This window comes from Hypomesus nipponensis, chromosome 5 (genome assembly GCF_054491055.1).
Source record: "Hypomesus nipponensis isolate SF chromosome 5, ASM5449105v1, whole genome shotgun sequence".
Lineage (NCBI taxonomy): Eukaryota > Metazoa > Chordata > Actinopteri > Osmeriformes > Osmeridae > Hypomesus > Hypomesus nipponensis.
The window spans coordinates 6,138,497-6,161,092 of NC_140365.1; the positions used below are offsets into that span (position 1 = coordinate 6,138,497).

General features: G+C 48.2%; 4 protein-coding genes across 6 annotated transcripts; 1 reads left to right on the top strand and 3 right to left on the bottom strand.

Annotated features, from left to right (window-relative positions):
* Window positions 1–921: 921 nt before the first annotated feature.
* abcg4a (ATP-binding cassette, sub-family G (WHITE), member 4a) lies at window positions 922–13,681 on the bottom strand. 2 transcript variants are annotated; one of them, XM_084698446.1, is made up of 14 exons: window positions 13,139–13,681; window positions 10,448–10,685; window positions 7,077–7,194; window positions 6,854–6,986; window positions 6,683–6,733; window positions 6,401–6,546; window positions 6,131–6,254; window positions 5,645–5,759; window positions 5,369–5,514; window positions 5,140–5,238; window positions 4,729–4,897; window positions 4,526–4,626; window positions 4,126–4,403; window positions 922–3,884 (listed from the first exon to the last, which is right to left on the bottom strand). In XM_084698446.1, the coding sequence occupies exons 2-14, from the start codon at window positions 10,674–10,676 to the stop codon at window positions 3,659–3,661; spliced, it is 1,935 nt and encodes a 644-aa protein (XP_084554572.1). In that variant the 5' UTR covers window positions 10,677–10,685; window positions 13,139–13,681; the 3' UTR covers window positions 922–3,658. The 2 variants fall into 2 exon arrangements, with proteins under 2 accessions (XP_084554572.1, XP_084554573.1); XM_084698447.1 differs by lacking the exons at window positions 6,131–6,254; window positions 6,401–6,546.
* Window positions 13,682–15,392: 1,711 nt separating this feature from the next.
* LOC146288128 (cobalamin binding intrinsic factor-like) lies at window positions 15,393–16,195 on the top strand. Its single transcript, XM_084697466.1, has 4 exons — window positions 15,393–15,493; window positions 15,625–15,766; window positions 15,859–15,992; window positions 16,076–16,195. The coding sequence occupies exons 1-4, from the start codon at window positions 15,424–15,426 to the stop codon at window positions 16,144–16,146; spliced, it is 417 nt and encodes a 138-aa protein (XP_084553592.1). The 5' UTR covers window positions 15,393–15,423; the 3' UTR covers window positions 16,147–16,195.
* Window positions 16,196–16,994: 799 nt separating this feature from the next.
* LOC146288129 (protein lev-9) lies at window positions 16,995–18,277 on the bottom strand. Its single transcript, XM_084698740.1, has 5 exons — window positions 18,184–18,277; window positions 17,869–18,048; window positions 17,558–17,725; window positions 17,147–17,347; window positions 16,995–17,008 (listed from the first exon to the last, which is right to left on the bottom strand). The coding sequence occupies exons 1-5, from the start codon at window positions 18,275–18,277 to the stop codon at window positions 16,995–16,997; spliced, it is 657 nt and encodes a 218-aa protein (XP_084554866.1).
* A 675-nt stretch (window positions 18,278–18,952) lies between these two features.
* hinfp (histone H4 transcription factor) lies at window positions 18,953–22,406 on the bottom strand. Of its 2 annotated transcripts, XM_084698314.1 has the most exons (10): window positions 22,325–22,399; window positions 21,869–22,037; window positions 21,461–21,687; window positions 21,135–21,246; window positions 20,855–21,007; window positions 20,652–20,729; window positions 20,419–20,539; window positions 20,154–20,292; window positions 19,912–20,036; window positions 18,953–19,786 (listed from the first exon to the last, which is right to left on the bottom strand). In XM_084698314.1, the coding sequence occupies exons 1-10, from the start codon at window positions 22,373–22,375 to the stop codon at window positions 19,402–19,404; spliced, it is 1,560 nt and encodes a 519-aa protein (XP_084554440.1). In that variant the 5' UTR covers window positions 22,376–22,399; the 3' UTR covers window positions 18,953–19,401. The 2 variants fall into 2 exon arrangements, with proteins under 2 accessions (XP_084554440.1, XP_084554441.1); XM_084698315.1 differs by having other exon boundaries at window positions 21,869–22,406.
* Window positions 22,407–22,596: the final 190 nt, after the last annotated feature.

The window sequence follows — 22,596 nt, forward strand, 5'->3', positions numbered from 1 at the left end:
TCTGTCAACAGGGAAGTGAACAAATACATCAGATGTTTTATCCTTTCCCTCAGTCCTGCTAGCTGCCATGACTCCACCCCTCACTTACTTAAGAGACACTGCTAGGATTAATGTTTAATCTGTGTGTCCCACCTACTCACCTATCCCTCCTGATGTCTTCTGAGTGTGTATGATATGTATGTAATAGGTTATACGGGTTGGTTACTTAACCCCATTGAAATGTTATTCATGCATCCCCACCACATCATAAACCTTACAACCTTACATCACAACGTTGCCATGCTGGAAACTTCTAGTGGGTCTGAATGCACCAGCTAGAAGAACAAGATTTGTGGGGTTTTCATATCAGGGAAAGCTTCTTCTTATCTCTCTGTATGTGCGTGTGTGTTTGTGTGTGTTTTTATGGAAACAGAGAGGGAAAGTTTTATCCAAGGCTGCTGTCAGACTGTATCGACTGTGAAGGTCACTCACACTGAACAGTACCCAGATGAGAACACTACAGAGTACAGGCCGTCACCGGACACAAAGATCCCCTGCAGATTCCCTGGGATCAGGCTGTTAGAACAACCGTGGTTAGGAGTAGTTGCTACAGGCCTACACTGTACATATTCAATGACAACAAATATTACAACACAGACCTTACAAACACTAGAATATTCTTGGTATCTGAAAAAAAACTTTTAGTAATCTCTGTTTGTGGTCAACCAAATTTGCACAGTTCAGATGAGCAGATGTAGCATGAAGGGACTTAATTTAGCCAGCAGAGGGCTCTTCTGCTTAAACCAGCAACAGTATGACGTAGGCGGCTGTACATTGTTTTTTTGCTCATGCTACGGTCGTCCGCTCGTTAGTATGTGTTCGATTGAAAACATTAAACAGTGCGACAAAATAAAACGCGCTGAGTAAGAGATGAAAAACAGGTTATAAATAGTTGTATTTATTATAATCCTCTGAACAGGGTTCAGTACACGTGACTTGCATTGCTGAGGTTGAGAACACAATACCAATAGAAATTATAAACAAATAAAACAAAACAAACAAAACAGTTAAATCATCTGTTAAGTGTAAACAGTCTGTTGTTCCATTATTGGTCATCAGCAGCATCATTACCATCATGACATTGGTCGATCTGCACACAAGACATATGGGCCATGCTGGACACAGGGCAAATAGGTAGATGTGGCTTAATCAAAACATGGTACATACTTAACATCAAAAATCACCTTCAGGCTTTGCCAGAGTGACTACGTCACCCCCTTCTCACCCTAAACCCATTTGTCAGAGGTTAGACACACTTCTTGTAGGTAGGCTATTGCACACAGAACAGTCGAAAGCCAAACAGACCAAGAATCGATTATGAACTCATCAGAAGGAAACACAAATGGGAAACAGAGGAAGAACACACATAAAGCATGACAACTATTGCTATTCTGCTATTAATGACAGCTTCACAACTGTATTACAAAAGACTTGACCAAGGGTAGCACTAATCTGGATATAAATCACCATACTAATCCTTCAAATCCACCACTAGGGACACCCATCCACATGCTATAGCTACTCATTTGTTTTCAATGGGGCTCATTTTTTTCGGCAACCATAGGATGCTATTTACCATCTTGTGCATTAGACATCTGTGTAACGTTCTGATGGAATGTTTATCTAGGTTAAGGGAGCGTAGGTTCCCGTATAAATATAAAATGTCATGGCAACAAGGAGAGATATTGTTGAGAGGCCCCTGGTTGCCCTGTCCTCTTAGTACTACAAGTACAGTAGGTATCAGGGAAGGAAGTACATCATCATTCTGCTAAGCTCACTAATTCAATATATTGTATTTCATTCCACAAAATCTTCATGCAACATCGAGTTGCTGACAACTTATACCTTCAAGCAGCACTCCTCACATCAATGTACAAAAATAAAATCAAAGATAAATGAAAAGCAATAAACATACATCAAATGTGTGCATATGTACATTTCTTTACAGCATAGAATACTTACTGTACAATCATTGATTATATACTCACACTATTATATGCATTATAATGAGGATTACTAAGTAGCATAGTTTAAAGTTTACTTGAAAAGAATATATGCGATGCCTCGTGACACAGAAAACGTTCTCTACAGCACGTTAGGGTGCGGGTGCGTGTTCATGTGTATATGCTTGTCTCTGTAACTTTGTATGTGTGTGTGTGTATGTGGAGGGCATGTGCATCGAAGCAAAAGGAACAAAGACCATCCCAGTGCAGAGGCACACAAACTGCCTAGCCAGCATTTCAAGTATCTAGCAAAAGTTTTGACAACACACGTCTGTCATCCTGCAACAATGCAAGTAAAAAATAAATTCAATTTCCGAGCTCAATAAGGAGTCAAACTAAACGGTCATATAACAAGCAAAAACAAGCAGCAGTACTAGGTTCAGTGTCAAATGACACCAAGTACATGGACCACACTTTCTACCACAGAGTTGGCTATTGCACTTACGTCAAAGGAAATACTCACTCCAGAAGGTCTCACAGCATGGAATTGTCTTCCTCTATGTCCAAAAAAGACTCTACCACATCAGAAAACAAAGTTTCAGAGGAACTTTGCTATTTCCTCATTCAGAGCTTGACAAGTTCTCCAAATCAACAGATGCTCAGAACAGCAGAACAAAAGGACCTGCTGGTCCTCCACATCCTCTGCTGCTGAGATCTGAGATATAGCGTGTGGTCGCAGTGAGTCGACGTCTTCAAGGACACTTACAGTACATCCATGTCTAATTGACGATTGATGGGCAGCTGTCAGTCAAAGTGGGGTTTGGATGGCCAGGGACGGGGGAGATGGGTGAGGGGGTGAGGGGTGGGGTGAGGTAGGGGTAAGGGCTAAGGGGGTGAAGATCCTGGAGTGGCTACATCACTGACGATAGGAGCACCAGTCCTATAGAGCCTCTGGCTGTTTGTCCCTGTGGTGCTCATCAGAGAGAGACAAACAGAAATCCATCGAGTTTCCTCCAGACCTATCCCAATTATGTGGGCCTCTCTCTGTCCATCCAGTATACAACACAGCCATTTTTTTTACCTTCCTGTCTGGTCAATATAGGGCCTTCCCCTCGAATAAGGTCCCCTGCAAGTGAAGCACTCAGGGGCACTCAGTCCCTGACCCCTGTAGCTACTGACACGGGCTTGATATTAGTATACTGGATGTTTGTTCAGTGTGGAGTGCATTCCCACTGTATTTCTATCCTTGATAAAGAAGGTGACACATTCATCCAAATAATACACCTGTAAACTATATTTGGATCAATTAGAACAACTGTTGGGAACAGATTGAGAAATTAAAATTTGTGGTGGTCTTCACTATGATTCCCTTTATATAAACATTTTACCATCAAAAGTGCTCTGCAAAATGTTGCAAATTTAGTTCCCACACCAAATCCACAAACATCCTCTAATTATCTAAGCTATTGAGTACAGTTGTAACAGTTGTACTGTAATAACGATACAGCACCGATTTGAATGCATGTATGTGTGTAGGTGTCCATGGACGTAATATGCATCCACACTTGTGTATGTTCACGTGTGTGTGTGTGTGTGTAAGTGTGTGTGTTTGAGTGAATGAGTGTGCCAGTGTGTGTTTGAGTGTGCCTATGCATTGGGCATAGACTGCAGCATTCTTATCGCATGGACTTGACTTTGTAGCGCAGGACCAGGTAGGTAGCCAGCCGTAGGACGAGGAAGAACACTCCCAGGACCATGAAGTCAACGTACAGCTTTGCGCCCTCCACGTCCAGCAGCTGCAGCACCTCTTCTGGCTTCTGGAACTTACACACCAGCCCCGGGCACTCCAGCTCAGTCCGGTTCATCCCATAGATGGACAGGATCACGCCCTCAAAGCCATACCTGCATGACACAGGGATAGAGGAGAGATTAACGAGGGGGGATATACTTTATAAAACATGCACAAGTCTTGTCATCATGAGTTAGGTTCCCAGACGTCCGCCCAAAACCCCCAGAACGTCCACACACCAACCCCTCTGGTCAGCCGGCGCTCTGACCCACCTGACACACAACCCCTCTGGTCATCCAGCACACCGACCCACCTGACACACAACCCCTCTGGTCATCCAGCACACCGACCCACCTGACATATGACACGTAGGAGCTCCACTGGAGGTACTTTGGGATGGTGTCGAAGTTGACAAAGAAACCGGAGAAGAGCAGCACAGGGATGGCTGTGACTGGACCCACAAAGGTGGCCACCTGCAGGGAGGTGGAGGCCGCCCCGATGAGCAGACCCAGGGACTGGGCCACCAGGGCCGTGGAGGTGCACAGGGCCATGAACAGCACATAGCGAACGAGCTCCGGAGGCTGGTTGGTCATCCAGTATACTATACTGCAGTACATCATGGGGCAGATCACCTGGGCGAGGGAAGGAAGTGGGAGAAAGAAAGAAGGTAAGAAAGAAGGAAAGAAAGAAAGCCTGATGCTAATTAAAACAGGCGAGTCATTATGCAGAATGCAGTGGCACGGCTGTAGTTTACCTGGAATGGTATGTCAGCCATTGTTTTCGCCAGGTAGTAGGCCTTGAGACTGTACCAGTAGTTGAGATGTTCCCTCAGAAACACTGACATCTCCAAAGGAACTGCGGGACATGAACCACATATGAGGCAGCATCGTTCACACGCCAAAAACATGCCACCTACACAAAACTCCTCTGACACACACACACACGTGTGTGACTTACAGGTGAGGACGGTGGGCATTAGGGCTGCAAACATGAGGAAGAGCATGGAGAAGAAGAGGAAACCAGTGTTGTTGAAGACCTTGCTGGCGTCGTTCCCGATGTTGAGATAGAGCAGGCCAATGAGCACCCCGATACACAGGTGGGACATCACTCTCAGGTGGGTCAACACCTGCGAACACACGAAAACACACACACATCACAATCACTGTGTCAAACACACACATCACAATCACTATCCTGACAAAGACACACATCAGAATCACTCTGACAAACACAAACATCGGAGTCACTCTGTCAAACACACACATCACAATCACTATCCTGACAAACACACACATCACAATCACTATTCTCATCATCACAACCCTCATTTCATTTCCCTTTATGACCGCTCAGATGATGTGTGTTTACCACGTCTCTGCATATAGTAATGAAGGTTCTTTTGAACAGAATGCAGAACTGTGTCAGAGTACTGGTGGCGAAGGTATGCTTCTCGATCGTCCCTGTTTCCTGTGGGCAGAGTGGAGAAACAGGAAGACGAGTCGGAACACGATACTCAAACATCTCAAATGGTTTCGATCTCAGGCCAAGAATCCTGAGGAGACGCTGAATATTTATAACAAAAGGAGGTTCCACTCACGCTGTGACTGTGGGAGTGACAGGAGGAGGCGGGGTCGTTCTTGTCTCTGGAGTTCTTCTTGCCCTCCTCAGAGCAGAGCCCTCCCTGCACCGCCTCAAACAGAACTGGGTTCAAATCCCCGTACTCCCCCGAAGCTACCTCGATGACTGGGGAACAAAGCACAGGGGATGTGTTGGTGACGCATGCAAGCGCCCACACACACACACACACACGCACACGCACACACACGCACACCCACACACACCCCCACACACCCCCCACGCACGCAGGACTCACTGAAGTCGGCAGGGTTGTGGTAGGTGGGACAGTGAAGGCCCAGGTTCTTCAGGTAAGGGATGAGGTAAGGGACAGTACCCTTGTATATGCACTGGCCCTGACTGAGGATGTAGAGCTGGAGGAGAGGAGGGAACAAACACACAAGTTACCCACACTGCAACACTGTCTCTGAATGACACTACACGTGCGAATGCCTGACCTATCCAATGGGCTCTATGTGAGGTCTGCATGCAAGTTACCTCGCACAACAACAACAACAACAACAACAACAGTATCGACCATTTCAGTGCACAGCAGCAGTGAGCCAGTGTTAGTTACATTTACATTTAGTCATTTAGCAGACACTCTTATCCAGAGCGACTTACAGTAAGTACAGGGACATTCCCCCCGAGGCAAGTAGGGTGAAGTGCCTTGCCCAAAGACACTCCCTCACCCCCAGCCCGACTCCCTCACCGCTCAGCCATCTGACTCCCGTCTCCTAGTTACCTTGTCAAACATCTCAAAGAGCTTAGCGCTGGGCTGGTGAATGGTGCAAATGATGGTCCGTCCTCCCAGAGCTAGTGACTTCATCAGGGACACCACCTGGAAGCAGGACGCGCTGTCCAGGCCACTGAGACAGGACAGGGCACAGACAGACACATGCAAGACAGCATGAGCATACGCTGCGTACGCTATGTACAGCCTGTAGGCTAGCTCCGTAGAGGAGGAGGCTCAGTGCACGAGGTCGGGGACGTTTTCCTGGCTGTCGACGCGTACCTGGTGGGCTCATCGAAGAACATGACCGGAGGGTTGTTGACCAGCTCCAGAGCTATGGCCAGCCTCTTACACTGCCCACCTGACAGAGAGATGGTGCGTGTCTGGGCGCATTCCTGCAGGCCCAGAGCTGTCAGGATCTCATTTACCTGTAGCACACACACACACAGGCACGCACACAGAGCCGTGCATAGGCAGACAGATATAGGCCAGGCAGATTAGACGGAAGGCAACTGGCAACTGGCCAACATCTTCCGGGCATAAAGATGAATAAAGCATACTCACAAGCTCCTTTTTCACCTGCATGCTCTCATTCAGCTTCAGATTGACAGAGACCTATGAGAGGACGAAAAGTCTTTGAGCTCTGGAATGACCTCACCGTGTTCGCTCACTCATACATTTGGACGGGGAAGCGCCCCGGCCGGTGGTATGTGGAAAGTCCTGAGGGAGCTTTACCATCATGGCCTCCCTGGCCGTGAGGTGTGGCAGCAGCATGTCGTCCTGCATGATGTAGCAGGACATCTTCCGGAAGGTACGCAGGTCCCTGGGCCGCCCGTTCACCAGGATCTGCCCCTTCATGCCCGTCTCTCTGTCGGCAAACGGAGGAACGTCAGCGTCAACGGGACCCCCTCGTACCCCGGGCCCCCGTGGCTCATCTGCACCCGGGGCCTTGCCTCACCTGTACCCAGCCAGGATGTTCATCAGAGTGGACTTCCCAGCCCCAGAGGGTCCCATGATCCCAATGAGCTCTCTGTTGCAGAATCTCCCAGACAGACATTTGAGCAGAGCTTTGTAACCTGGGGAGGAGAAAACAAAAGGCAGTGGCCTTTCATGATGATGAACAGCAACGACACGATCTTGTATTGCATTACATGACATTGAGCTTATTTAATGGGCCCTTTTTCGCCTACATCTCTGTAGTATAAAAACCCATTTCAGGGCAAGCTAGGATGTGAACTAGGATGTGAAAAATTAAAAGAGAGAAGTCTATTGGGGGATGGAAAAGATAGAAAGGAGACACATTAGGGAGAGAAAGGAGGAATTAGACAGAAGAGTGCCACAGACAAGGATAGGGAGAGTAAGATTGAAAGGAGGAGAGAGAGATGAGAGACCAGATCAATAAAGAGACAGGAATATTACATCTCCTGAGCGCTCTACTACAGTTCAGGAAAACACCAGCAGTAAGCAGAACAATCTATCTGATAACGGTTTACGCTCCTGATACAGCTTACTGGAACATTCTGAGAATACTATCTATAGTTCCTGGAGGAATACAATCCAGCACGTGGAAAATGCATTCTCCTTAGTGTGTTACTAAGCTAATACAGCTGATAGTGCTAAGCTATTGTAGCCACAGTTAGGATAGCACTCTATCGCTCCTCCAGACAGGAAGCAGCGATGCTTCTGTCTCAGGTTGTGTAAAAAGACCTCTCAAAGAGGCGGCCCCTCCCCATTTATAGACCATTAGTGGACTAGACTTAATGGCTGCCAATTCATAGCCACCCAGCCTCCTGCCCTCCTCCCCTGCAGTGTATCACATCCATTAGAGAGACCCCAGTCAGACAGCTGAGCTGCCGCCCGTCAGCGAAACAGCCCTCCACCTCGCCGTGCGTCGCATACTGATGACTCGGGCCCACGCTCCTATTCCCCGGACCTCTGCTGTCGCATACTGATGACCTGCCACAGAACAGTCTGTGTGTGTCACATAGACCCGAGAGAGGGAAGACTCTGAAACTTTGATTTATGTTACAGGCTGTGAGAGCGCAAGCCCGCTCACACACACCTGAACACGCACAGCACAGAGAGGCAAACGTCTGCTGACTGTGGGGTAGGTAGGCTCCAACGCTCTCTGGGACAGAAGCGATTACAGTGCGGCCCACGGCCCTAGAATCGCGTTCTGTCTGACGTAGTACTATCCATCAGAGAGAGGCAACCGTATGGGCTATAGGTTTCTCTAAAGATGTCAGTCCAGAAGACATGACAGCGCCCGCCCTTTACTAGCTGACGTTCTGCAGCGTCCCTTCCACACAGCAGAGCCAGAGGGGGCGGGAGGGGAAGGAGCTGACGACAGGGAGGAACAGAAGGCAGCGTCCCGTGCACCTGCAGACAGAGCTGCAAGAGAGGAACCACTCGGAGCTCAGCGGAGAGCTCCACCCCCGCTCCCCAGCTTCAAATGACTCACACGCGCACAAGCACACACACACGCGCAGGCAGGCACACACACACACACACACACACACTGACAAACACACCAACACACACGTACAAACGCGTACGTACACACCTCAACACACACTCAGAAGACACACGCAGACACAGACACACACTCTCTTTCCTCCTCCTCTCAGTGTTACGTCAGGCAGCTGTATCCCCGAGGAGGGCTGTGCCCGCCACATGAAACCAGGCTGGAATGACCTCATCATAACAGACATCAATGGCTGTTTCAGGGATGAGTCTATAAAAAGAGATAGGGAGAGGGGGTTTACCCACACCCGACCCTGACCTCCTCACGCCCTGCCATCCTTCCACTCTGACACCACACCTTCCAGAGTCCTCTAATCGAGGCAGCCTCTCCCTACAGTGTCTCCCTCCATCCAGCGCTCCAAGCTGAAGCTTCCAGTGTTATATTCTGGAGATGACAGGATATCGTGGTCCCCTCACCCCCTCCCCACCTCTATCTTTTGCATATCTTTAGAATAATTACAGGGTATGAAATCCCCCCCCAGGAGTGCAATGCTCAGCTCTGCGCCAAATGCACTGCTTCTGAGGTTTTGATTGTGCACGAAAAAAAAAAAAGACTTTTCTGTTCTGATCCTGGCTTCTCTGAGGAAGAAAGAACCAGCTACTTCTTTAAGACGGCTACATCAAGCCGAGCAGCGGTATCCTCGGTCGTTTGGCTAAATTGAAGTGACGGGCCGTGGCTTCTGAGACTCCAGTGTCCTTATGGGTATGTGTGTGTTGGCGTGTGTGCTGGCGTGTCTGTTCTCAGTGAGAGGCGTTAAAGGGTTAACTAGGGCTCGCGCTGTGAAGGTGACCTACGCTGTTACAGTAGCCCCGCCGAGGGGGGCTCACACTGATCCTAAATAGAATCTGAATCCTTGAGCAAAATTACTGAGCTCTGACGGTTCTCCTCCCCGTATGAAACACTCTGCTGCCTGACAGAAACCCTGAGAAAAACCTGGCCGACGGCATACAGGGACCGAAACAAACTACCCGGTGGATGTATGAACAGTAAGTATAATCCAGGAGTGGATATCATGTCGACTGCTGAGGTAACGTTATGTTATCTCTCAGTCCGTGAACATAGGAGTTGATCTATTGATCCCCCCCCCCCCCCCCCCCGGCAGGATCCAGATATCTCTTGTCGGCTCAGTATCCCAGACTGATCGCCAGACTGCATCGCTGGTCTTGGCCATAAACATCTCCCTCTCTATACAACAACGAACCTCCATACTGCATCAGATAACACATCAGATAGTATCGTGACTCAATTGTCTCCCGTGCTTCGCATATAGGCTGTAGGGTAACTAAGGGCATCGTTTTGGCTCGGCTTCGCCCTCAAGCCCCTCCCTTGCTACAAACAGCGGCAGAGAGACACGGTTCAGAAGGTGGTTTCGGTTTAGTGTCACTGAGCAATGACCAGACTCCCCACAATGAGCCAGTGAAGAGACTCCTTGATTAGGACAGGGGTTTAACTGTCATTCAACTTTCATGAGCCGAGGATCAGTCTGCCATAGCCTAGAGAGGGGTGGAGGGCAGCATGCAGTGTGCCAGCCCGCTAGTGTGAATTATTTACTCTGTCTAAACTCTGCTGAGCGCAGCACTGCTCTGCAACCGCAGCCTGCTACAATGTGGAAGTGTGTGAGGGGCATGTGTGTACATGTATGTTTGTGTGAGTGTTTGGGTGTGTATTTATGTGTGTGTGTGTGTGTGTGAGTGAAATAGAGAGAGAAGGAGAGAGAGCCAGGCAGAGGATGAGGTGTGGGGGCTAAAGGGAGCATCGTGCTTGGCGCCGGTTCACTCTTGTTGTCTGAGCGGTGTGTGCATTACCTCTCCTCCGCCAGCAGGGGCCCTCGCGGATGGTGTAGGACAGCTCGGTGAACTCCAGGTCCACGGCAGAGCGACGAGGGAGGTGGGAGAATCTCTGGGCGTCGGTGATGTGGTTCTCCACCTTTTTCAAGTGGATGAGCAGAGGGCCCTCCTGCGGTGCCCCCCCATGGAGCTTGGTTTCTTCCATGGGGATGCTGACGGCGACCTGCTCCAGCGCCCTCTCAGCCATACCAACAGACTGGAAAAGGGGAGACACGTGACATATCGTAATTATGTGTGTGGTGGTGAATGATGGTTGATTCTGCTCGTTAGTTAGCATTACAGCTAGTTAACTATCATCATAAGAGCCTTAAGAGCATAACATGATTTGAGTTGACTTTTCACTGCTATCAAAAAATGGTTTTGTTTGTGAATACAACAAACTATACAGACACATTCTTCTCAATGTCCATCTGCAAGAGCCATACAGCTGCTCACTGCAGCAAGGTGTGAAATAGAGTTCAGATTAACTGACCAACTGCACACATCATAAAGCAATGGGGTGATTGATGAGGGGAAAATTGATTGATTTCCTTCGAGCGGATCTGTGTGATGGTGGGTGTTGTTGTTGCGCCTGCAGCGGTGAGTCAGAGTGATGTTCGAGAGATGGCAGACATGTTCCTGGGAGGTGATAGGATTACAGATATGCTATGGACCGACTGCATGAGGGGAATGCGATTCCGCGTGTGAGGAGTAGAGATCTGGTTACAGCAGGGCAGCAGAGCCATAGTGCTGATTCACACTAAACCGCTGCTACAGTAGAGATTCCCCCCCATACAGTGCTCCCCTGCTCCCCCGCCCTCCCCCACTACTCCCATACTCCCCAGGTCTTCTCTCTCCCCCACCCCTGGTGCCCACTTCTCCTCCCCCCCCCCCCTCTGTAAATCTTCCACATACTCACCTCTACCCACTCCTACACATTCTCTCCCAAACTACCCCACACACTTGACAACACCTCCTCCCCTCACCCCTGGTGCCGAACCATCTCATTTCACCCTGTCCTCGTTCCCTCACCTCTGCCACACAGACCACACCTCCACAAGGAGGACACATGCAACACATCACCCAGAAGCTCCCGTCCCGGCCTCCTTCATCACGACAGACAGACACTCACATTCCGGTGCCTAGGAGCACAGAGTCGGGGTAGAGTAGTCTGTGGCCTCAGCTTGTTGCCATGCATCTCATAGCGGCTATGACTAAATCTAAATCTAACCTTCTCCCTTGATTCCATCCTGTTGTGACTCATTCTCATTCCGGGGCTTTGTTTCTGTTGTAGGGCAGGAGATGCATTCTGAGAGGCTGGGCTGCTCCACCTATAGTACTAGGATGAATCATTCTTCAGCCCTTTTTTTTTCTCTCTATCTCTCTCTCTCTTTCTCTGTCTCTCTTTTTCTGCCTCTCTTTGTCTCTGTCTCTCTCTATCTCTCTCTCTCTCTCACTCCTTGAGACCAGCTCTAGACATCTTAATTCATCCACAAAACTGCTTATTAAAAATCTAATGAAAGTGCTGCTTGGAAAGGAGGAGAACACAATTTCCAGTCATCAATGAGTGGGTATCATTTACCAGACATTAGATGTAGGCCAAATTGTCATAAAAAGTGCAAATGTATTTCACTTCAGTGAGAATTGAAGTGAAACCTCTATAGTCAATGTAAAGAGACTGTCATATTCTACTTCCCTGACACCTTCCAGAATGTTCACAAACAGGATGACCCGTAACACACAGGAACTTTCATCTAAACCATGTATCATGGCACACAAGGGTGAAGGTCAAAGAGTTAGTGAACCAGGTTACCAAACCCTACCTACTACCCTCACTCTTCATACGTCATAAAGGGCAGACGTATGAAGACAGCTCCACTGCCCTGTTTGCAGGAAGACATGTGTGGCAGAGATCAAGCCTCTAGCACATTCGAAAGCGAGACAGAGGAGGTAAAACTGGCCATGTATTGATTGACTACCATTAGAGAACTGCCATTAGCACAAAACAAAGCTGCACAGGACCCTGTCAGAATTTAATCGTCTCTCTCTCTCTCTCTCTCTCTCTCTCTCTCTCTCTCTCTCTCTCTCTCTCTCTCTCTCTCTCTCTCTCTCTCTCTCTCTCTCTCTCTCTCTCTCTCAGACTGATGAGGGCCACCATGTTTGCTTGTAGGTTTTCTCAGCCCCCGGGTATGTGAGGGGAAGTAAGCATTTGCAGCATGAGCATGCAGAGGTTATGAGGAGTAGCTACATTAGCCATCTCCTTGATGATTTATCTGTTGTTTGCAAGGCACCTATCACCTGTTACTTTGTCGCCAAGGAGGCTGCGATACTATTACAAGCACATGCTTGGAGCACATGCTTCGGTGAGCTCTTTCCATAACAACACTGCACAGTAGCTGAATTAGACCAATGTGGCTTTATGAGCTCATCATGGAAGTGGGTGGAGGAGAAGAGGAAGGGGTAGATGAGACAAGATATTGGCCCATGACATCATACATGTGAACTGCAGATGAAATACTTGATGTTGTACTTGACATAGACTGCACACACACACACACACACACATCGACACACACAAACACACGCACACACACACACACACACACACACAGAGTGCATCCACAGAGTTTACGGTAGGTTATGTAGTAATAATGCACTAGGTCAACATACTTATTCTTGCTTGTTGAAAGGACTGATAACTAGAACCTCGTTCCTCTTTTCTTGGGATCTGTGATCAGTTCATTCCTCAACAAACAGCAGTACAATCCAGCAACAGGAGCTGGTCCTCAGTCCCGTACCAGGCAAAATGGTCACTGTGCGCCGGTGTCTATCGGATTGTTTCGGGTGTGATGGAAGAAACCGACTTCTCCTCCAGAATATCTCTTGGTGCACGGTACATCGTCCCGCATCAAAAATCAACTTAGTGGAAATTAAAATCCCTCCGGCCCTGTATCCTCAGCTACAAACAGTGATTACTGAGTTGAATAATTCAACAAAAGCTGCATTCGTGCGAGTCAGTAAGGAGTTCGATTTCTGACGGTCGTGGTCCTTTGATGAATATAACGTCCTGGACATCTAGCAGGCTACTCACACGTATTCCCAGTGATAGATTGGTTTCCTACCCGGTCGTTTCTCCACATCCTCTGTATGGCGTGCTGCAGTAGCTCAATAGCACGCAGTAGCGTTATCTAAACCGGTCAGTGCATCTCTGGCACGCCCGCCAGTCTGAGGTACAGGGCGTTACTGTCAGGTTTTTGAGAAGATAGTCCGCAGGAGGCCCGTGTCGGATTTTTTAAGGGACAGGGTGGTACGTTTCGTGTCCAAGCGCTGTCTTGTTTTGTTGGCCCAATGTCTTTATTCCAGATTGCATATCCTACAACTGTAAATTTAGATAGTTTCATAGGCTACATTACATTTGTTTGAGAACATTGCAATACATACCACAGGAAAAGTACAGGATCATTCAAATCCTGAAAAATTGTAGAATTAAAGATGTTTCATTCTGAAAGGGACACTATTTTAGGCTAGCCTTTAAAACCTCTAATGATTTCCTGTCATGGCACAGGCACACTATCATTGCCCACATCTGTCCATCATGTTTTACACTTAGATTATGAACATAATATAAGTCCCACTAGGTAAAATCCTTCTCTGATTAGCAATTAGGTAAACAATGGAAACTCATGAACTGAAACGCGCGGTCTCTTTAAAGACCGCACCTGCGCATCTGCCTGGTACTGGTGCTGATGGTGCAGTGCCCGGGTTATTTTCGGTGAAACACTTGGGGTTACTTGCGTTCAAATAACGCCCTACATCACTCGCAAGGGGAAACCATAACAAATGTGCCCAATGTTTTTCCTTACAACGAATAAAGACTTTACACGGCGCACAATAGGGCTAGATCTGCCATGGTGTTTATTTTAGACGCCTTTATTGATTGAAACTAATTATAGTCGTGCATTGTATTCCAACCAGGATTCATTCTCACAGTTTCAAGAATTGTAAAATATTGTTGACTGTATGGGCATAAGCGCAATATAAATAGAATAACTGCAGTAATAACTAAAGGCTTAAATTGAAGTTTGATATATTTATGGGAATGAATTATTTTAAATGAAATTAAAATGATTTTTGGAGTCAGTCGTTATTTCATTTTGCTCAGGTATATGCGGCCTTCTAAACTAGTGGCTTATAAGTGAAATGTAGAGCACACAAGATTTCTATATTTGATCTTTGCCGTTCTTGTGCATACAGGTATGTGTCGCACTACGTGTGACAGACTGGAAAGGATTCTGTGCTACAGGGACACCGTGTGGATAGAATAAGTATTTCAGTGTGGTCCACCATTGCATATACTGCAGCACACTTGAAGAGAAAAGTTTGATATCTATGCTTCATGTAATAATATTGATAAAGGTGCAACCTCTAAAACTATTAATTGGAAAACACTAATGCTTCTGAAGGCCCAAGAGAAATGTAATAAGGAAACGAACGTCAGAAAAAAATAGAATGTTAAGCGGGAGTCTGAGCCGAGGTCATGCACCTTTAAGCTATTGTTTGCGCTCTAAGTACTTTCTTTGTATTTTATTTGCATTCTCATTACACACACCACACAATAAAGGACACAAGGTCAGGGAGCCATGGTAGATCATTATTCACCTACCTGTACCTGTCCTCTCTGATCTATGTTACATCAAAAGTATTCCAACATACTTCTCTTTATTCCCAATACAGTAAATATTGGTACAGTTTTTTCTCTGTGGGGCAAGAACAAACATCATTTATTTTAGGCTGAACTTTTGAAAGAGCCTGGAGAGAAAAGATTTAGCTGAGTTATTGAAAAATAACCTTGGTAACCTGGGATTGGAATGTGGTCATAAACCGGGGTTAGGTAGAGTATAAGTAGTGCTCACCAGAGGGAGAGGGAGAGGGTCTGAACTGAAAGAGTGGACGGGATGGCTGTTCAAAGAACAACTCTACTGACGGTGGCTTTTTTCTTGTTACTAGCCACTTTCACACAAGGAGGTGAGTCAACACTGCTTGCATGTTTAGGCCTAGAGGCCTTATTGGCCATACTTTATACAGACTGTCAATTAAAGTGGAATATATCGCCTGAAACTTTCCTACCGCCTCATATCCTGGTTGTTGCTGAGCAGGTCCTTCCGTACTCCCCATCAGACTGTCTGTGGAGAACGCTCAGTCCAATGAGGCGGCAGCGTCCTACTCTGTTTCTATGGTAGAGGGGGGTGTCCTGCTGGGAGCTCTGAGGAGGCTGCAGAACACAGGCCAAGACTTCAAGTAGAAAACCAATACTGTTTATTTGTGATGAGCAGTACTATTCGTGAAAGCAGCCAGAGAGAGCTGACTCACAAGCATGCCTGTCTTGACAGGTTCACAGTGACGGATGACCCAGACTTCGGCCTTCTCCTTGAGAGTGTGAATGGAGAGGCTGGCAATGAGGCTAAACAGACCTACTGGGAACTTTTGTCTGAATCCTCAGGCAAGGAGACCAGACTGGAGGCTGGTGAGGATATCCTTCCTGTGCATGTTTGTATTCTGCTTTATTGTCTTGAAATTATTCACATCCCTGTTTTTTTTCCCCCCCAGGAATTGGCTGCTACAAGCCCAAAGCAAATGAGCACATTATCCTGAGACTCAACACTTGGTCTGAATACTGAAGATGAAGTCTGTAGTTACTGATTGAACATGTTTATTATGAAACTTCAGAACATGCAAATAAACCAGTTTTTATTGTGGAAGAACATTTGACTTTGAACTCACTTGTTATATATCTGTAAATGTATCTCACATGACGGTCACACATTTCAACAATTCATGGAAAAATAATGATTCACTCTACCAACACAAAGAAGTCCACCATGTTTTTAGTTTTTCGTCTTTTTTACACAACACTCTCTAATACACTCAAATACACTATAGATCGGAAATACAAACACTTAAATACTGTTCAGATGACCCCGCTATCTGACCTGCAGCAGCCAGACCACCCTCTCCGATGCTGTATCAGAGTATCTCTCCGATGCTTTATCTATCAGGGCTGGTAACCAGATTAAGGTCTCGGCTTTCCATCACACTCATTCCAGGACAGATTGAAAGAGACTTAATCCCCATGGACACTGCCTGCAGAGTAATGATACACTCTGTCTCTCTGTCTATACATGTACACATCCACACAAGAGACTAGAGGATACATACACAAGGGCTGCTATACACACATTGTCTCCACGGTGTGCCTTGTCTTTAGTCCTTAACAACAACAAAAAGGCCTTTGAGGCTTGGTTGAACATGGTTGGCCTTTCACACAGGGGAGAGAAGGATTTAAGACGGTGGTTTTAGCCCCGGACTTGACCACAGTAGAAGGTAGAAGTCAGGTCCACAGATGTGTGTCTCAAGGTCATCATTCCACCCACCCTTCCCTGGACCATGTTACACACGGGATGAATCAGGAGTGATGCAAGGAGGATTCCTAGATGTACATGTGCCAGAGATTTATCCTCTCCAGCCTTTAGCCTGCAGATGCTGTAAGATAAAACCACAACAGAGCTAGACAAGAGAGTCTGTTATATAGAATTTAACGTTTACGGTCATAAAATACATTTATTTAGATGAATCCTGACAACTAATGAGTTAGTTGTTTACCACTGATTGATCGCTCACCACATGCAATGGAGCAGTCACACTGACAGGAGTCACAGCGGGTGAACCAGCCATTCCAGCCAGACTCCTTCTTCCTGCAGTTGTCGATGCGGCTGCAGCCATGTTTGGGAGGGCCTACGTAGGACTTGGACGGACAGCTGGAGGAGCAGAACCCATCTATGTCCCTCTCGTTGACATCTATACTGCCCCGCCGACACACCCCTGAGCCCCAGAGAAATAAAGAGGGACAGGAGAGAGAGACAGAGACACAAACAGAGAGAGGGAGAAAGAGAGAGAGAGAGAGAGAGAGAGAGAGAGAGAGAGAGAGAGAGAGAGAGAGAGAGAGAGAGAGAGAGAGAGAGAGAAGAAGCTGCTGAACAGACTGTTCTTTGGTGGATTGCGGGTGAGACCGTGTGAGACCCGTCTACTCACTGAGACAGAAGGGCTTGGGGGTCCAGCGGCCGTTTGACTGGCAGGCTCGGGCCGGGTCGCCCACCAATAGGAAGCCGGCGCGACAGGTGTACCTCACCACAGAGCCCACCCACCAGTCGTTCCCAAACACCGCGCCATTGAAGTCCACATCTGGCCTCCCACAGTTGACTGTCACACAGGGCAGGACCAACACAACAGAGCAAGGGGGAAACAGCAACAGCACATTGCATGACTTGGAAAAAGGACAGTAACGTACACAAAGGAAGGCACAGAACGAGATCAATAGCGCTGTTAGTCACAGTCAGGCGGACCTCTGCAGAGAGATTTGTAGCCGAACCAACAGCAGTCAGAGTCTCCACAGCGGTCTCTCTTCAGCTCCTGGTGTCTCCCATGACACCCCCCGAGACACATGGGGGCCGTGCCCGACCAGTAGGTGTCATTCACAGGCTCCGGCGGTGGAGTCTCCCCCGTCCCACCTGAACCACCGGGGCCTGATCAGAGTCAACATCTCCAGTAATCACGTCAATCAACCTTCCCACGCATCAATAACAGTGAAGAACCATAGGCTCATGCCACATCAGTGAGTCACTCCTAGTAATAAGCGATATTGTTCTAGTTTTTCTTACCGCTCCCTTCCTCTTCTTGTATCAGCTCAGGCAGCTGTGTGGACACCTCGAGAGAGGACCCGAGCAGCAGCAGCAGCAGTGCACACAGCCTCATGGCGGCCAGGCCTCGGTCCCTTGGTGCAGCAGTCGTCTTTCAAACGAGACACCTCATTAGCCTCCCTCCTAAACCACGACGTGCCTCCCTGGAAAGCCCGCACGGTCGTCCTCAGCTGTGTCGCGTTCAAGCTGCCCTACTGCAGAGTGTGGCTGCAGTGCTGCAGTAGGAATGGTGATTACACTAAGCTCTGGAGCCTGGCTAATCCCTTAAACACAGATTAAACCAACCATCCACTACCAAGAGATATCATTCGGAGTTGGCACAGAGCTTTGGCAATGGCCAACAGGGAGGAGGATAAATCTATTTTTGATGGGTGATGATACTTGCATTGTGCTGAATAGTGCTTGACTTTTGGAAGCCCTTACACCCTGGCATGTCAATCATTTGTCTAGAATATCTAGAAATCTATTTCTGTCCAGCAGCTTCTGAATGTCTGCCAGTCTATCACTAGAGACTGATGGATGGCAGGTCCAGTAAGTGGATTACATTTTACGCCAAAATGACTCATTCAATCCAACTCTCTCTTTAACACTCATGCGTGCCTACACACAAACACAAGCTTGCATTCTCACAGACAGCTAATCAATGGTTATGATCAAACAGTTGGACCAAGTTCCAGTTGCCCGTAGTCTGGGAATGTGTCACTGGATACGAGACAAAAAGCGAAGACGGTTAAAAAACAAAACCAATTTATTGCGCAGAATAATAATATTTATAATAATAACAACAAAAAAGAATCTCACGAATCTCTGCTAATCGTGACATAATTCAGTCAGTCAGTTATTACATCATTGGAAAACAATATCCATTATAAATTACACACTCAGTCTCAACAGAAAGTCCAGCTCCTGGGAGAGCAGCATATCTCTCTGAGTCTGTTCACTCAGAGCAGCACACTTCTACTACTCTCTACGGACCGTTCGGAAATGAAAGACTGCTCCTGGGTGTGATAACAATTTCCTCTGCTGCCTTCTGTTTTCAGTTCCACGTCCTGCGAGACCTCCCAGGCTCTGTAGGGCAGGCTAGGAGGCTAGCTATTCTCCCGATCCGGATGCTGTGGCTCTGCTCATACTCAAACAAGGGAGAAACTGTCCTGGGAAGGCCCAGGTGTGTGTTAGCGGTCACACCACCTGCATGCCCAGCTGCTGAGCGGTATCCTGCAGCTGCTGCATCACGGAGCCCTCCCCAGAGTCAGGTGAGCTACTCGTCAGCACAAAGAACATGCTCTCTCCCTGCTGACTCATCCCGGCAACAGTCTGTCCCCCCTCCTCCCCCTCCGTCAACAGCACTCCTCGCAGCTCCACCTCCATCTCCCTGGGCGTGCCTGCCCCGGCCTCGTCGTCCTCCTCCTCCTCCCCGGGCTCCAGCCCCTCGGCCTGGGCAGAGTCCTCGCCCTCCTCCCCCTCCCGGCTCTCCTGCCTCTCCCTCATCAGCTGCTCCGTCAGCTCCACGCTCTCGTAGCGGATGAGCTGCAGGCGCATGAAGCCGTCCTCGTGCTCCTTGTACCTGAGGCGACGGGGAGAGAGGGACACACGCCGACGAGAGCTCCGTGAGCTGGGCGGTGACCCATAGAGCTATAAGGGAGTCCCAAGTCACACGGCGGGGGGCACTGTGGGACTGAGAGATATTACCTGAATCGGGGGTGTCCCGAGGGCCATTTGAACTGGTGCTTCTTGCGGAGGTGGGCGGTGAGGTTGTTGCCTCTGGTGAAGCACTGCTCACACACATGGCACTTGTAGCGTGCCATTAAATCTCCCTGGGTAGATAAGTGGATGTATAGATAGTAAAGACCTTTTATGGACTACTTCACACAGTTTGCCCCCTCCCCCCCCACTGTATATGTGGACTCGGAGCGAGTCTTGTCTTCTCTCACCTCGTGCACTTTTTTGTAGTGGGCCTTGATGGAGTGGAGGGAGCGGGTGGTGTAGTCACAGCTGGTGAAGTCACAGCGGTAGGCGGGCTCGGCGCTGTGGGTGTCCAGGTGTTTGCGCAGGTCAATCAGGTTCTTACAGCTGAAGGACAGAGAGAGAGTCAGAAAGAGAGAGAGAGAAAGAGAGAGAGACAGAAAGAGGCTTGTGAAAACCGCTTCCACAAGCTCAGAAACATGACTCAGCTCAGAAGCGACCACTGTGCTGCACCTGTACTCGCAGTATTCACAGCTGTAGGGCTTCTCGTTGCTGTGGCGGAACTTGATGTGGTTACGGAGAGACGAGGGGGATGGGCAGGTCATTTCACACAACGGACACTTGTAGTGGTTCACTGAGGGGAAGAAGTGAAGAGCAACAACAACAAAACGATCATTGAGTTCCACTGGAGGGGAACCCTGGGTAGGGTAACACGCTGCAGGCTGGGTCTGGAGAAGGTAACTGACCATGGTTCCTCATGTGTTCCCTCAGTAGTCTCTCCGTGGCAAAGCGTTTGGAGCAGTGGGAACACTGGAACCTCTGCCCTGCATGATCCCACACGAGGAAAGGAAGCACAGGACGTGAAACAAGGCAGCAGGAACCTCAGCACAGTGTCAAAAGGAAGCTACGGTGCGTCTCCCTCGACGCCAACCAAGCCTCAGCATCTTACCCTCGTAAGCGGTCTGGCGTCGGATGTGGTCGAAGAACTTGGTGTTGTTGGCGAACATGCCTCCACAGGAAGGGCAGGCCACCACCTTCTCCTGGGTGTGGCTGCGCAGGTGCTCCCGCAGCTTGAAACGCCCTTTGAACGTGGCCCCGCAGTCTGCAGGCCAGATCATACAGACAGGGCCTTACTGAAGGGCAACTGGTTGTTCCTCCACTCCTTATATGCAAGTCAAGTGCCCCTCTGCTCATTACAAAACGCTACGAACATCTCTTTTCCCCCTCACCTTTCCAGCCACAGCGCACCAAACAGTCCTTATCTCCCGGGGGTACGTCGATGCACAGGCTATGCATCTCCACGTGGCGATAGAACCATTCTGGATTCACTTGGGACGGTTGCTGTTGACACCAGGGAAAAAGATCATTTCCAGGTCTAGTTAGCTGACCACGTGCAGTAACAAGATGTGTGGGATGGGCCCCCCATGGGCCTGGTAAGTACAGATGTTACATTCCTTGACTCTGACCACCAAAATACAGAGTACTTTCTACTTGCAGTGTTTTGTTTGACACCTTGGAGAAAGGCGTCTGCTAAACGGTTAGCGTGTACATGTACCTCACATTGCTCCCATTGACAAATGAAGTTGTCCGTAATGTCAGGGACGATGTTGCGGTTCTGGTAGCCTATGGCGCAGGCGCCATGGCTGGGCTGGGCCTTGAGCACCCTCATCCCCCACTGCTTCAGCTTAGTGTGGTAACAGTGGAAGTACACATGACGGAACAACTCATCTTCACTCTCCATAGAGCAGAAGCCGCAATCTCGCCATAGACAATTGTGTCCGTCTGCAAAGAATACCGAGATTTTAGGGAGTACCTATATATTATAGCACTGCTTTACTTTTTTATGGCTTATTGATCATTTAGCACACAGGGGTTCGAATTTTTCGGTTTTGTGTATGTCTCTCCCTTAACATAGCCCCCTTTGCCTTCTCGTACAGGCCCCTATTCACAACTCAACTCTTACCTAGTGGGTAACTGTCACCGTCCGGTATGCTTAACGCCTTAAGGTGACACTCCACATGCTTGCAGAAGTCCTCCATCCGATCCAACGACTCTTCACAGGAGCCCCACTCACACCCCAGTTCCAGCGGTGTGTCATCTTTCCTAGACCGTTTACTTGAAGGCATCTCACACTGAGTTGATGAGCAAACTAACAACCATCAATCACTGCAAAGCACGGCAGTTTCGAGAACGGTAACTAGCTACAGTACTTTGTAAACATAAACAAAAAATGTTGGCTGCTGTCACTTGACATTAGCTAGCTACTCTACCTACAGCAACAGCTAGCTAACTGAACTGTGTGACCAGCTATTAGACCACTCGTGACTAAACCTTTCATTTACACGGTAATACCGGTGCTTAGATTAACCGAACCGGTTACATATACAATATATTTTTTTAAACAGACGTTCAAACAAACCAGTGTTTTAGCTCGTTTGCTACTGAGCTCCAGTCCTGTGAAATAACACATCGAATGTCAGTAACCAATAGGCATTCCCAAAATGTAGCCGCTGTTACGTTTTAGCCAATCGCGTATTGAGATTTGATGGACGCGCGCTGTACGGCAGAAATATTTGTCCCCGTTACCAATAGCAGTACCATGAGAACAGCAACAATGTTCCGGACAGATACGTATTTTTATTCGGCTAAATATCAGGCGTAATTGACATATAAAATTAATCAACGTTTGTC